Source organism: Equus quagga, chromosome 3 (assembly GCF_021613505.1).
Source record: "Equus quagga isolate Etosha38 chromosome 3, UCLA_HA_Equagga_1.0, whole genome shotgun sequence".
In the NCBI taxonomy this organism is placed as follows: Eukaryota; Metazoa; Chordata; class Mammalia; order Perissodactyla; family Equidae; genus Equus; species Equus quagga.
In genome coordinates, this window is record NC_060269.1 from 123,111,420 (window position 1) to 123,126,734 (window position 15,315).

The 15,315-nt window shown below is 43.1% G+C and overlaps 1 protein-coding gene across 8 annotated transcripts in view; it reads left to right on the plus strand.

The window, feature by feature from the left end:
- LOC124237311 (RNA-binding protein 47-like) overlaps positions 1 to 12,742 on the plus strand; it is a 147,568-nt gene extending 134,826 nt beyond the window's left edge. For 7 of the 8 annotated variants that reach the window (XM_046656808.1, XM_046656807.1, XM_046656809.1 and 4 more), the window contains 4 exons: positions 1,612 to 2,771; positions 3,642 to 3,848; positions 6,476 to 6,675; positions 9,967 to 12,742. In XM_046656808.1, the coding sequence (XP_046512764.1) occupies positions 1,643 to 2,771; positions 3,642 to 3,848; positions 6,476 to 6,675; positions 9,967 to 10,206 (1,776 nt within the window). In that variant the 5' untranslated portion in view covers positions 1,612 to 1,642 and the 3' untranslated portion in view covers positions 10,207 to 12,742. The remainder of the gene's footprint in view (positions 1 to 1,611; positions 2,772 to 3,641; positions 3,849 to 6,475; positions 6,676 to 9,966) is intronic. The other variant, XM_046656814.1, reaches the window with a different exon arrangement.
- Positions 12,743 to 15,315: the final 2,573 nt, after the last annotated feature.

Genomic DNA, 15,315 nt, shown 5'->3' on the forward strand with positions numbered 1-15,315 from the left:
AATATTCTTGTATACCACTCCTAGTGGTAATTTTTTTCAAACTAAATGATGCTCCAGGTTCTAGTTGAATGTTGAAACCTTACGCAGCCATTAAAAATTATGTTTTGGCAGAGTTTGAAGAACACAGAGGAGTGCTTATGAAATGAAGGAAAGCGACACGATGTAAATTTGTTGGAAGCCAAGCTCCAGCCCTCCCCCCAAAAAAATCAATTATAAAAATGGGAAAGTTTAATTGTGGCTATCACTTGGTAGAATTAGGAATGATTTCTCTTCTTCATTTTCCATAAAATTTACTTGAGAATTTTCATAGTCCAAAAATGAAATAAACTTCATTTTTTAAAAAGCCAGTCAGAGCCTTTCTTTACAAAAGCACAGTATGAAGATACTAGTGATGATCTTAGTGTATAATTTAAAATCATTTCCACAGAGCTCTGTGCCGTATGAGTGAAGGCAACACAGTGTAGACCTGCACTGTGATATGTGGCTATTTAAAGTTAAGTAAAATGAAAAACTCAGTGCATCAGTCACACTAGCCCCATTTCATATGCTCAGTAGCCACACGAGGCTAGTGACAGCTTTTCCATCATCACAGAAAGTTCTGTTGCACAGCACTGGTTTAGAAGAAAGAACACAGAATCTGGAGCCAGACGACTTGGAATCAAGTCTTGATACGAGCTGATACTTGCTGTATGAAATGGGCAATTTACTCGACCTCTCTGAGCCTATTTCCCCATAAACATACTGGAAGTAATGATACTATCACTTACTATGTTAAGGAGATTAAGAAGATCAAATAAGAAAATGCACATGACAGTTTTCTGAAAACTACAGTATGGTTTACCAGGTAATTGCTGCTTCACAAGTCCCTCAGTTTGAACTTAATCTAGCTCTTTGTGGACTGATTCTAAATCCATGAATGGTTCATACCAAGAATTTGACTGAATGACACCATAAAAATCAGACTTGGCAGCTCTTACCACAGTTCCCAGGCCAAGTCCTCTGCAATATCGATGTTCCATTTCTTCCTGGTAAAAAGCTTCAGCACACAGCTCTGTTATCTGTCCTGTATAATAACACCTCCTCAAAGTTTTCCTTAGCAATATAAATACACTGCTTTGTTTCCATTCCTAAATGAAAAAGGCTGTCCATTCCTAAATGAAAAAGAAAGCAAAGAAAGACGCGATGTCTGCCAAAGAAATAAATGGGGTAAAATGCTATAACTAAAAGGACATCCATCTGAGTTGACAGTGCAGGAATTAGGCAAAACATGTTGCCATTCGCTGCAAGAACGTGAGGTTTTCACTGGCAATTACAGCAGGTTCTCTAGTTCAGAGCTGTTGGGGTACTGATTAAGCGGAAGTACTTGCTCATTCTGATTTTTTTTTCCCCGAGTCACTTCTGGTTTTTCCTGCAAAACAACTTGACTAATTTAGACTGTTTTAGAGCTGCTGCTTTTCCAGAGCGGTCTCCATCTTATTTCTCATTTAACCACCTGATGGTTAAGCGCCAGTCTTGTGTCTTTAAAAAAAGAAACAGAGGGAGCTGGGGGAGTCAAGTGCTGGCTCCGCTCGGGGCAGATTCCACACTCACTCTCCCTTCTGCCTCCCCCAGGTTTCCGCCAGCCGTGGATGCCTTTGACATTATGACCGCAGAGGATTCCACCGCAGCCATGAGCAGCGACTCCGCCGCCGCGTCCTCGGCCAAGGTGCCCGAGGGCGTGGCGGGCGCGCCCAACGAGGCGGCGCTGCTGGCGCTGCTGGAGCGCACGGGCTACAGCATGGTGCAGGAGAACGGGCAGCGCAAGTACGGCGGCCCGCCGCCCGGCTGGGAGGGCCCACACCCGCAGCGCGGCTGCGAGGTCTTCGTGGGCAAGATCCCGCGCGACGTCTACGAGGACGAGCTGGTGCCCGTGTTCGAGGCGGTGGGCCGCATCTACGAGCTGCGCCTCATGATGGACTTCGACGGCAAGAACCGCGGCTACGCCTTCGTCATGTACTGCCACAAGAACGAGGCCAAGCGCGCCGTGCGCGAGCTCAACAACTACGAGATCCGCCCGGGCCGCCTGCTGGGCGTGTGCTGCAGCGTGGACAACTGCCGCCTCTTCATCGGAGGCATCCCCAAGATGAAGAAGCGCGAGGAGATCCTGGAGGAGATCGCCAAGGTCACCGAGGGCGTGCTCGACGTGATCGTCTACGCCAGCGCTGCCGACAAGATGAAGAACCGCGGCTTCGCCTTCGTGGAGTACGAGAGCCACCGCGCCGCTGCCATGGCGCGCCGCAAGCTCATGCCTGGCCGCATCCAGCTGTGGGGCCACCAGATCGCCGTGGACTGGGCCGAGCCCGAGATCGACGTGGACGAGGACGTGATGGAGACCGTGAAGATCCTCTACGTGAGGAACCTCATGATCGAGACCACGGAGGACACCATCAAGAAGAGCTTCGGCCAGTTCAACCCGGGCTGCGTGGAGCGCGTCAAGAAGATCCGCGACTACGCCTTCGTGCACTTCACCAGCCGCGAGGACGCCGTGCACGCCATGAACAACCTCAACGGCACCGAGCTGGAGGGCTCGTGCCTCGAGGTGACGCTGGCCAAGCCCGTGGACAAGGAGCAATACTCCCGCTACCAGAAGGCGGCCAAGGGCGGTGGCGCGGCCGAGGCGGCGGCGGTGCAGCAGCCCAGCTATGTGTACTCCTGCGACCCCTACACGCTGGCCTACTATGGCTACCCCTATAACGCACTCATCGGGCCCAACAGGGACTACTTCGTGAAAGGTTAGTGGGGGCTATTCTCTGGGTAGGCCCCCGAGAGCTGCATCTACTAGGCCGATGATGTCGTGGGTGTTGTGGATGTAATTTACTGAGCTGGTGGACTTCGACCCTCCTACCCACCCTCATTTGGGTGTCGGTGCTCGGTTCTGTTCTTTGCTGGTGCTAAAGGCATTCACTTCTATAGGATTGAGAGAAATGTAGATCGTTCGTGTGTATGGGGTGACTGGTAAACCGTTGAGGCATGCAAGCTCTTCTTGCATACTGCCTTTCCAGGGCCTACCCAATTTGGGGCTAGTCTGCCAGTCTCTAGGTACTTAGGTTAAAACCTACTTGTGAAATTAAATCTTAAGAATGTTGGGCAGAAAGGGGCGCAGTGTTTTGTTTTGTTTTTTTAAATCATTGGCTACAGTATGATGCAACCAGGTATCATATTGGGAAATAAAAATACCTAGGTTCTGGATCCTACTCTGATTGACTGGCTCTGTGACTTTAGTTAGTCCCTTTAACCTCCCTAGGCCTGTTTTCTCACGCATGCAATGAGGAAGGTGAACCAGCAGATCCCCTTCCAGACCTAGCCTTTTTATGGTCTGAGTGTTGTGGGGTTTTGTTTCTTTTTTTTGTTAAAGTTGCAGTTGCAATCCTAGAAACTCACCCACAAGTTCATCTTTTGCATTTAGCAGACATACCTACGAGGTGAATCTAGGCTGGAACAGAATGTTTGGAGCATCTTACCAGCTCCCAGAAGAGCAAAGATGTAGCCACCTGCAACTTAGACTCAGGACAAACATCTAAATGCCAAACCCCTTGAGTTAAGGTCAGCCTCCTGTACTGTCACTGTTGGTTGCTCATCATTTTTTGTGTTCTTATCATAAGCAGGCAGCATAAGAGGCCGGGGTCGAGGAGCAGCTGGCAACAGAGCCCCAGGGCCCAGGGGTTCTTACCTCGGGGGATATTCTGCTGGCCGTGGTATATATAGCCGATATCATGAAGGGAAAGGAAAGCAGCAAGAAAAAGGATATGAACTTGTACCAAATTTGGAAATCTCTGCCGTCAATCCAGTTGCCATTAAGCCTGGTACAGGTCAGTATAAACCAGAGTGAGAATGCATCCATTCAGCCAAAACCCCAACTCTCTCTTTGAAGTGACCCCAAGCCTTCCTTGGGCTCTTTCATCTGCACATGGGTTCCTCTTCTCATAGGCAGCCAGGGTTTAGGCAAAGAATGTGGCTTCCTGAGTCTCTTATCTGGAACTTAAGGGGATGGTCTAGCTCTGACCATGTTCAAGTCGAACTTTCCAGTAGTGGGTTTTTCAAATGGGTGCTGCTAGTTGTTAGGCTTTTTCTCAATCTGCGACGTAGTAGGCATGGTTTTGGGGATGTAGGGGTGGAGGGAAATGAAAGAATATGAGTTCTTCTGTGTCTTCTACCAGCTAAAAACTGTCTTTTCCTTACTCAAGCCTATTTCTACCCCAGCCTTCAGAAGTCAGAGGGTGCAGCTTATTGCTGGTTCTGAGAATTGTTGGGAAGGGTAGAAAATTCCCCTTTGGGAGCAAATAGCTCTATTTGTCCTTTGTCATGGTCTTAACAAACCAGAACTCCTGGGAATAAGACAGCAGTGAAAGTTTTTACAGCTGCTAATTCCCAGGATTCTAATTCCCAGCACTCTTTTTCTCCTCTTGCTGGATAGGTAGATGGGGGTTAGGGACACTCAAGTCATTCAAGCCAAGGACCTTAAACTTTGCTTTCACCTCCAGGCACCACAAACCAGCCTGTCAACGTTGTTATTGCCCACTGGTCAGCTAATGTGAGATAGGTCTTCTTTCTGATCCTAACCTGCAAGGAACTTCATTTAGCCCCCTCGTGTGAGCATAGCACAAACTTTCTATTAGCACACACCACGCAAGTAGCCAAGCACATGGAAAATTCAGTCGTGGGCATTTGGAGTGACCCTCCTGCAGACTTCCTGGTGTCACAGAGGGTGGCTCTTTGAGGGAATCTTTGCTGTGATGCTCAGCCGCTCTGATTTTCTTCTGGTTGAGGATTGTACACTCCTTCCCCTAGCTAAAACAGAGCTGGGGAGTCTTTTCATTTGGGGCGTAGGTTTGCATTGGCCACAGAGGGCTCAAAAAGCATTTTCCCAGGAGAGCTTCCTTTTGCAATAATCCAACGGTAATTTTTTTTTTTGCCTGTGAAAAAATTCTTCAGTTAAGTGACCCCTTAGACTGGCTTTCTTTCTAAATGCCATCAACACTATAAGCAATGTAAAACTGATCCCATATCTTTCTGTAATTCCATAAAACAGAGCCTGGATGCAAGTAGGAATTGTCACGTCTACTTGTTGGGAAAGTGACTCCTGCTGACGAGTTGCAGTAGCTTCAGATTTAATTAGAGAAGAGAACTCTTAAACAATCTTTAAGTGTATAGTTGTGTCCTGGGGCCTGAGGTAGAAATTCCTGTGGGCTGATAGCCAGAACAATCCAACAGTTACTTAATACTGCCCCAGGGGAGCTTAAACTCATAACCCTCTCTGGGCCCATCCTCTTGGCCTCTATTCTGATTCATCCAGAAAATTAGAACTTTGTATTGTAGGAGAAGGACTAAGGCAGGGGTCAAGTAGCTGGACACAAGCCCATATGGTTGGAAAGGTGCGTAGAAGATTGAGTTCAGGTTTTAGGTGTGTTTATTTTATTGAATGGCTGTACCGTTGTTTAATCTACAGTCATTTGCTTCCTTACTTATTATCAAGTCAGCTTGTGTTAGAATAAATATACCTACAGTTGGAGAAGAAATAAATGAAAGGATTTTGTGTATGCATTTCATATTCTTGCTTATCCTTTCAGCACGCATACATGATAGCATAACACACTCACACAAACTCCTCTGGGTCAGAGCTAGTATTTTTCCTTTTTGCCCCTCTCTGTCATAGTTGTTGACTTTCAATGACTGCTGTCTGTCTGAGTCTCCGGGTGAAATGAGTCCTTTGGACTTTACTCACAGAAACAAGTCTTGAATTGGCAGGTGCCATCGAAAATCCAGTCACTCTACTGCTTTGCTGTAATGAGTGGGCATTAGAAAATGAGGGAATTTTCCATTTTTTATAATATATTTTTCCTTGAATCAGTAACTTCGAAATCTGAAATACAGGCTGGGGAAGATGTACACAGACCTCCGTGTTCTCAGAATGAAACGCTCAGCAGCATCTGCTTCTTAAAACGTGAGGAAAGTGAAGAGGGCAGTAGGTCTGGCCATGAGGGAGGCGAGTAAACAGGAACAGACAGGCTCACTCACTGGTTGGACCTCAAGCCTTTGATCTCACTTCTTATTCTGAGCCTGTTTTCTCAGAGTTGAAGGCCCTTTCTTGCTCTAGGGGATATCAAGAGTAAGATTCAGAATGAGGTTTTTCTGTAGAGGCAGCAGGGAATGTTGGTGCAGAACCCTAACTCTAGACTTTCCTTCCGTGATGGTCTATTGGGAGATTCCTTCCATCCTCACGTGGTTCCTTTGGAAAGACAAGCAGGAGGAGTACCTGCCACCTCCCCTCTCTTCCTCTTGGGTAGCACCTCCTTACGTGTACTGAGAGAGCGTTAGTTAGCAGGGAGAGGCCTGTGACTGCTAAACTTGGTTTTTAAAAATATCATTGAGAAAATGGTGACCCTCCCTGGGTGACTGAAAGTGATTGACCTGTGTTTCGCTCTTACTTCTCTTGCAGTGGCCATCCCTGCCATTGGGGCCCAGTATTCCATGTTTCAGGCAGCTCCAGCTCCCAAAATGATTGAAGACGGCAAAATCCACACAATGGAGCACATGATCAGCCCCATCGCCGTGCAGCCGGACCCAGCCAGCGCTGCTGTGGCCGCTGCGGCTGCCGCCGCCGTCATTCCTGCCGTGTCCACGCCGCCGCCTTTCCAGGTAGAGTTCTTGCTGCAGTGTTGTAATTTGTGTGTGAGGCCTCTCCATCATGGATTCATTTAATATTCAGCAGGAGAATTTACTGTGTGCCTAGCTCTCTGTTAGAACTATGGCATTGGGTGACAGAAAAATTTTTAATATAAATCATGACAGGACAGAACAGTTTTAAATAATAATTGTACTACCCTAGTAGTCTCACTGTATTAACCATGGGAAGCAGTATGCAGAACTGATGTGTCATTTCTCACAATGTCATAATATTGTACATACTGTTTTTTTGTTTTAACGACACTGGATAATTTTTAACTCATGTCGTTATTGTTAAAGAGCTGGCACACAAAGTCCAGGGAAATAGTTCACATTTTCACATTCCAAATTGAAGTTCAGTGAAGGTTTTTCTTAAAGTTCTCTCTCTCTCTGTATGTGTGTGTATGAATATATACGTGTGTGTGTGTGCGCCTGCACACATGTAGAGAGAAATATCTGTAGAGATATAGATATGTGAAACTTTGCAAAATCTGCCCTCCAACCATATCTAACTATTGCCGGTTCTCCTCCCAATCCAATCTGAACCCCTCCAGCCTCCTTCCCATCTTTGCTCATCGTGTTCTCTTATCTATGGTTTCTTGAGTCTCATCTCTTCTGTAGTATCTTTCCCATCCACCCAGCCTTGGAAATCATCTCTCCTGTACTTCTTATTACCTCCATGATTACTTGGCATATGACTGCCAGTAGGTTCTGTCTCCCCAATTAAAATAAAGCTCCTCCAGACCAGGAGCTACATCTCGCATTTCTGTTTGTCTTCAGTGCATAGCCCACAGGGAATACCTATGAAGGACAGGTCATTCATCCAAACAGTAAACAGCTATTCTTGGAGAGGCAGTGAATCTCAAATACCTTATCAATCAACAAGCACAAATCTTTTTATCAATTAGATAAGAATTATTCAGGGAATGTGTTTAAAAAACAGAGATTCTTAGACTCAAACCCAACAAGATTCCAATTCAGGAGAACAGGGCTGGGGTTCTAGAATCTGTATTTGGTACAAGCTCCTCGGTGATGCTGAAACAGAGCCAGGCTTGTGGACCACCACAGTAGGGTGCTGTTGACTTGCATTTGCCCACTCTGAGCACCAGTCTTGACTGCATCATTCAGAAAGCTTCACACCGGTTGAAATTTATTCATCTATCAATACGCCATTGAGGATTCTTTAACTCGAGATTTCCTGAAACCAGAAAAGGGAATAAGTTGTAAATGACTTCACACTGTATAATGACAACTAAATGTAGTTATTACTTGTGGACTGACTATAAATATCTATAATAACCTACAAGCAAGACTGAGTGGAATTCTGGTAATAATTTCTCATTCCTCTTTACCAAGAAACTGGTGGACTTTTGTCTTTGGTGTGTAGTGTCAGGTCCAAATTCCAGGCCTCATAATCATGTTCTGGACTGCAGGCTGTTTCTGTCTTATGTGAGTCTGTGCTGGATGTGCCATCTGGATCTTTATTTGAATCACAGCCTTCACAGTTCTGAAGTGTCTCTCCCTGGTTGCTCCTGAGGTACTCAGTGTTACAGTGTTGCAGGAGGCAAGATAATGTAGGGCTGATGGTGCAGGCTCCAGAGTCACACATTCCATTGCTTAAAAGCTGTGTCACCTTGTGCAAGTCATTGAACACATCTGAATCTCTCCATCTTATCATAGTACCAGCTTCCTTGGTGGTTGTGATGATTCAATAATGTCATACAAATAAAGCACTTAGAATAGTGCCTAGCAGACCATAATCTCTCAGTTCTTATTATCTTTAATATAATTATTACAGTCATGCACCATGTAATGACGTTTTAGTCAACGACGGGCTGCATATATAACAGTGGTCTCGTAAGATGAGTACCGTATAGCCTAGTAGGCTGGACCACCTAGGGTTGTGTGAGTACACTCTGTGATGTTCCCACGAGGAGATCATCTAATGACGCATTTCTCAGAATGGATACCCATCATTAAGCAACATGTGACTATATTTTGGTTACAGTTGAAAAAAATGACTTAGGTTATGAATTACCTTTGAACATAATTTTAAGATTCTGATTTGCAGATTTTATAAAGGAATGATAGCTAAATTCCTTTATAAAAATCCAGGAAGAAGTAATTTTTTAAATCTAATTCTCCATTTCACGTATCTTGAATTGTTTAATTTGAAGATGGATTAAGACACAGAGGCCATAGCAGCATTTACTACAGGACATTCTATGGAACATAAGGTTCACCAGGTATTTTGTTAAATGTATGTTTTATTTTACAAAAAATCTCCTTTTCCATAAAGCAGCTCACAGAACCCGCTCCATAGCAAGCACTGGGAAATCCTGAATCAGAGTCTTCCCTCTACTCCTGTTTGTTCTGAGCACATAGTATGTTACATTGTCAAGTGGAGAGAAGGAGGTGGCAGGGACTTCTACGAAACCAGTGGTGGCATCTGCAGCGAGGCAGCTTTAGTTAGCTTGTCTTTCCCCAATTCCTCCTCATATGGAAACTCCTCCTTCTCCTTCAAAACCCAGCTCAAATGTCTCCACTTGTGAAATGCTTTCTCCAGCTCCCCAAGTTAGTTGGTTTCTTCTCGAAGCTTCTACAACAATTTGTATGTATTGTGGTGTCAGATCTTAGGTGGGAGATGGTTGAAACCATCGATCTCGTTTGCTGAAAATGGAGTATGGTCCCGATTTTTTTAGGTCACAGCTTAAGAAGCTGCCCTTTTGGAGATCTGTATCCTTTGTTCTATAACGTCGTCATAGTCTGTTCTCTCCTCCGTTTTTGAAACACTGTGTTCTTTCAGTTTAAGTATTAGTTGAGGCAGCCAGCATGTATTTTAGGTAAAATACTTATTTTTAATTACAATGAGATCAACTGAGTAAAGGGCAGATTCTCAGCTTCTTTCTCTCCCTTTCTCTGGGGCATATGCTGATTGAGTGGAATGGTAGGTAGAAGATTCCAGGGTATTTAAACTTTCCCTCAGTGGTCCAGTTCTGTCACTTTCACCAATTGAAAGCAAATGAGTCTTGAGGATGCTCCACTACCTTCATGGCTCTTATCACACTCCCTTACAATAATTACTTGTTTACCTCTCTGCCTCCCTCCCCTGAGAATGGAAACCTTTGTTTTTAGATCTTGTACTCCCAGCCCCTGGGAGTTGAATTGAATGAGTGGAGTTGTTGAATGAATGGGTGCCTAAGGGCATAGGTACCTAGACCCCACACGCCATCAGTAAGGACTCTTTTTCTCTCTCCTCCTCAGGGCCGCCCAATAACTCCAGTCTACACGGTGGCTCCAAACGTTCAGAGAATTCCCACTGCCGGGATCTATGGGGCCAGTTACGTTCCATTTGCTGCTCCGGCCACAGCCACGATTGCCACACTACAGAAGAACGCGGCCGCCGCCGCCGCCGTTTATGGAGGATACGCGGGCTATATACCTCAGGCCTTCCCTGCTGCTGCTATTCAGGTTCCCATTCACGATGTCTACCAGACATACTGAGACGAGAGCACAGACAAACCACAGAACTACCACTGAAGGAACACTTTACTATTTATGAAGAAAGAACATGGATTAGCACACATATGAAACCTGAAAGTGAAGAATGTTATCAGATATCATACTGAAACATTTTATATACATGAAGTTTTCACTAGTTTTTTAAGACTATTTTCAATTTAGCAGGCCTGTGTTCATACATTTCTCAGAGACTTGCAATGGCTCGTGCCTTAATACCATCTCTTAAAAATTTGTATGCTGTAGTACCTTTGTATAGAGGTTTTTGTTTTTGTATTTTTAAGGATATATTTTCAGTATGAAGGTTATTTTCTTAACTTCTGCACTCCAGAGATTTCTATTTTGTAGTACCTTCAATAATATATCAAGTATATATTAAAAAGCACACTTGAGCAGCTAGGAGACTATTTTGAAAAGTATATTCAATATTTAAAGATGCAAACAATAGTGCTTTAAAAATACTACATAAAATGTTATTGTAAAAGTTATACTGGAAAGTGCAATTTTAAAATGAGTAAAACCTCTATTTTTGCTGGTATTAAGGGTCGACGGTGTTACCATGTGTTATCCACGATGGTTCTCTTTTTTAAAAGAAATTAAACACTCAGTCTCTCCTTAAGCCAACATTGAAAAGACTTGTCACACTTCTGAGTCCAAACACTGGAAAGCTCTCACCTGCCACCATGACCCTGGGCCCCTGCTCATCCTCTGTGTGTCCTTGCTCTTAAACCTGTTTTCCCCCAGGCTCGCCCACTCATCTCCTCCCCAAAACCCCAGTCCCGACTCCGTGTTTGGCAAATCTAGGGCAAGTGAATTCCTCCAACAGAGAAAACATTGATAGCTTTTATACTTCTTCCTGGGTATTTGTTGGGATTTTTTGTTTTGTTGTGTTTTTTTGTTTTGTTTTGTTTTGGTTGGGGAGGTATTTTCGATAGCAAAGTATGTGTAAGCACAAGATTTTAATAGTTCACATAAGACACCTTTGCATATGTATTTCATTGTCCAATATAAAACTTTAGTTCCTTTTCTAATGCTTTTATTCGTTTTTGAAGTATGAGTTTCTAGAGACAGAGAATGTTACTGTAGACAAGACCCCGAGAGACCCTTGTCACAGGAAGTTATGCTTCTAGTTGCCTTATCATGTTTCATGCAAAATGTCTGTGGTCGTCAAGGGTGTTGGAAATGTTAAGTTTCTTGAACACGGCTTCCCTCCATTGCTGTGCACGGGGCAAGTGAACTAAATTGGGGCAGGCACATTCAGGAGGAGAGAGACCCCCCCAGGAGTTAAAAGATAGTTTGTAAATATCTCCTGATGCTCGTTTTTAGTTGTTTTATGGTGCAGAAGTTCATGGTATATAGTTTAATGCAAAATGAAACCATTTTATTTCAATGTTATTAAAAAGTTTTGTTTTATTAGAAAGTAAATGTATTGTTGCAGTGTTTTGTGCCTGTTTAAAGGCTTTTGTTTAGCAGAGTGAATGTAAAATACAGTAAAATGTTAAGATTGTCATCTACTTTATGAAATACATCAACTTGGAATTTTGTTTTAAAGGTTCTATCAAGGAAGTGAGGTGTGCAATAGGTAGCAAGTACACATTTGTGTTTTTATGTCATATTAGAGATGCATAAAGTCTTACCACTCACCGAATTTTTGCTGGTGGCTGAATTCTTATTTGTGGATTCATAATAGGATCATGCCTTTAGCAAATGTTTTAGTTTTGTTTTAAATTTTAAATTAAGAGATTCCCAAATGCCTTTTTTCCCCCCTCATTTTAGGGCGGGATGAATTTTTTATATATAAGCAATATTTATTTAACTATTCTGTAAAATTATTGAGTGCCTGCAAAGGCCTTTAAACATTCTTGACATTCCTATCCATCATTCTTCAATGACATAAAGTAATTGTGCAATGTTCCTGATGATGTACCCGGCAAGCTGCATCCGAACTCGCATCCGTTGGAATGAGTAATCCAACAAAATGCAATCTGGATCAGATCCTCATCCCTTGGCTTTGTGTGAAAGGACACTCCTTCCCTTGTAGGATTGTCACAGGGGTTCATGGGATGAGACTCTGACCCAGAGGTCTTACTGTATTTTACATGGGCCTGTAAATTATTTGCAAAAAAAAAAAAAAGAGGTAATAAAAAGAAAAGAAAAAAAGTGGTATCTTAACATGGCAGTTACCAGACTACCTTAAAAACAAATATTGGTGACATAGCCAGTTAAGTATCAGTGAGCCTTCTGTGTATGATCTGTCTGTTCCTGTTTCAAAACCATTTCACATACACTACTGAGGTGAGTTTATAACTTGAAATGTGAACTTTTTTTTTTTAGGGTTAAGAACAAACTATATAAATGTTAAAAAAAAAAGGCTTTAGGGTTCTGTTTTCAAACATGCTAGCAGTTTAGTTGTTACCTTTAGTTGCTTTGTATTGGAAAAGCTTTTAAATTTATTTAGATCTTGCTCCATTTACAGTACATTCTTTGGATGGATGTAGTAAATAAAGCTTCTTTAAGGCAATTTCAAGACCTTATTTTAAACTGTGTTTTCTTTATACTGACTTTTTTTCCCTAACAAAATTAGAAAAACACTTACAGCATAGAAGGAATCGATTAATTTGATATTTTCAACAGGAGGAACCCAGCAAGTTGCTATCATGTCTTTGGTTTGGAATTACCATTGAAGATAGGGTGCATAGTAAAAATTGTGAATTATCAATATGCCCAAACTTGAGTTTGAAGGTTGAGCGCTCAAATACTATTCAGCATCTAGATTGGAGTAGGATGTGGCAGAGGCTATCACTGCTCTCAGTACTGAAATTTGTTTATGGTCCCAAGAGTTTTACACTCAGAACCCTAGATGGAGACAGTTGATGTGACACTGAGTTGTTTGGTGGTCTCAGGAAGGTGCTGGGGTGACCTGAATGTTGGTTTCTGCGTTGGAAACCAAAGCCTTCTGTTTCTCATTTTCACAGTGCACACACAACAAGGTTAGCGGAACACTTCCTTCCATTTTCTCTAGAGATCATCACTAATTTCAGACAGTATCTTTCAGCAAAGCCAGTCAGATGATTCAAGGGGAAGTGACGGGTTGTCATGGAATAACTTCTAACAATTGCCCCATGTGGCTTTGCCATTGATTAAAATTAAGAATTTTACCTTGTTAGTCTTGAGCAGCCTGAGTTATGGTGTCCCAACCTACGTTTCTTGGAATACTAACTTCCTGCTTTTTAAAAAAAATAAAGGCCTTTTTGGAGGCAAAAGAGGCTGGGAAACTTCCCAAGGTGAGAGATCATTAGGCAATGTTTTCTTTTTCTGCTGGGAAGGATTCACCCTGAGCTAACTTCTGTTGCCAATCTTCCTCTTTTTTTTTTTTTCCTCCCCAAAGTCTGTTCTGGGAGAAAAGAACGGATGCCCTTCAAGTTGCAGAATCACAGATTTTGATTGATCTTGTTAGAAAAAGAATTAACAATCACACAAAACATGTTACACCTCTACCAGGCGCCAGGCTTTGTCCGAGCTGCTGCAGCAGCTACAGCATGAGCAAAATCTTGCACATGTAGAGCTTACATTCCAGTGGGAGAGCACAGACAAAGTGAGCAGATAAACAGTAGGTCGGGTGGGGACAAATGCTATGATTATGTGACTTCTTAGGCTTTTTGGCTTCTGTAATCTCAGATGGACCTCACAATAACTCAGTGAAGTAGGCAGGGCAGATAATGTGACTGGGCAAGGCCACACAGCTGGTAAGAACCAGGACAGAAATATGAACTCAGACTGCAAGTCCCAGATTCCTTCTAACAGCACAGTGACCCTGGAAATAGTTAAAACCAGTCACGCCAATGACCTACTTCAGAGCCCAGAAAAAAAAAAAAGAAAAGCTTTTCTACAAACGTAGTTTCTTTTCTGTTGGCTTTTAGTGTGTTTTCATATGCAACCTCTTTCCTTGGGGGATGGGAACTGAGGGCAGAATGGCTGAAATGCCTCCTCTCAGCGCGGAAGACACAGCGGCTCTAGGTGGGGCTGCTAAAAATGTAGACCCTGGCACATCTGAGGAAGTCTATCTACAACGCTGTCCCAAAGATGATGGAGAAGGCTAAAGAACTATCGTGGGCAGTCAACTATACCCTTCTGATTCTTCACTAGAAAGGTGACCCGTTTTTTTATTCCAAAAATATCTGTCATGACAACATACATAAGCACTTATTTAGTTGAAAGTCAGAACCACTAGAAAACAAAGTTCTGATTTTTCTTTTCTCATGAAGGATAATCCTACGGACGGTCCAACCTTTATCGAGTGCTGTTATGTGGTGGGCACTGTGCTGGCTGTGTTTTGATAGCTATAATTGACCTTACTGCCTTGGCAGACCCTGTTATAAGGGCATTAGGGTACTTCACTATTTAAAAGAAATTTAAATTTCTTGGCTCTGCCGCAATATTTTTGTATGACCTCAATTGTTACATGATATTATCTTTATTATAGGCTTCTGGGCACTCAGCCTTTATATCAGAGTTAGGTTTTATTTTAAAAAAAAACACGAAATGCAACATTTTCGCATGGATATTTTGATGAAATCACATTTTGACACAATCACCCTAAAAAAAATACATCTTCACTTTTTAAAAAAATTACTGGGTAGGATGACATAGATGTACTCATTTTATTCTTGCCCTGCTAAGTCCTTTGGCACTTTCCCCATCTCTCTGACCACCCAAGGTTAAGGGCAGGATTAGGGTTAAATACAGAATGAGACTCAGGAAACATCCACCAAGTGTTTTGCTTCAATTCCAAGTTCCAAGGTGTCAGCCTGGAGACAGACTTTTCTTTCTCCTCTTTTCCCTCTTTAGTCTTCCCTTTCTAGGTAGCCCGCATTCCTGTTTTCTGACTTCTCACATCAGTCAGAAACGTGGAAAAACTGTGCTTGCCCAAATACTTATCTCTGTGAGCAAGCACCGTGGCCGAGGGGAACAAAGCTGGGTCTGTAGTCCAGATACGTAGGGAGTGAAACCCCAGCTGTGCTCTTTACCAGCCGTGCGACCTTGGAAAAGACGCCTCGCTTCTCTGAGCACCGGTCTCTTAATTGGTAAAATAGA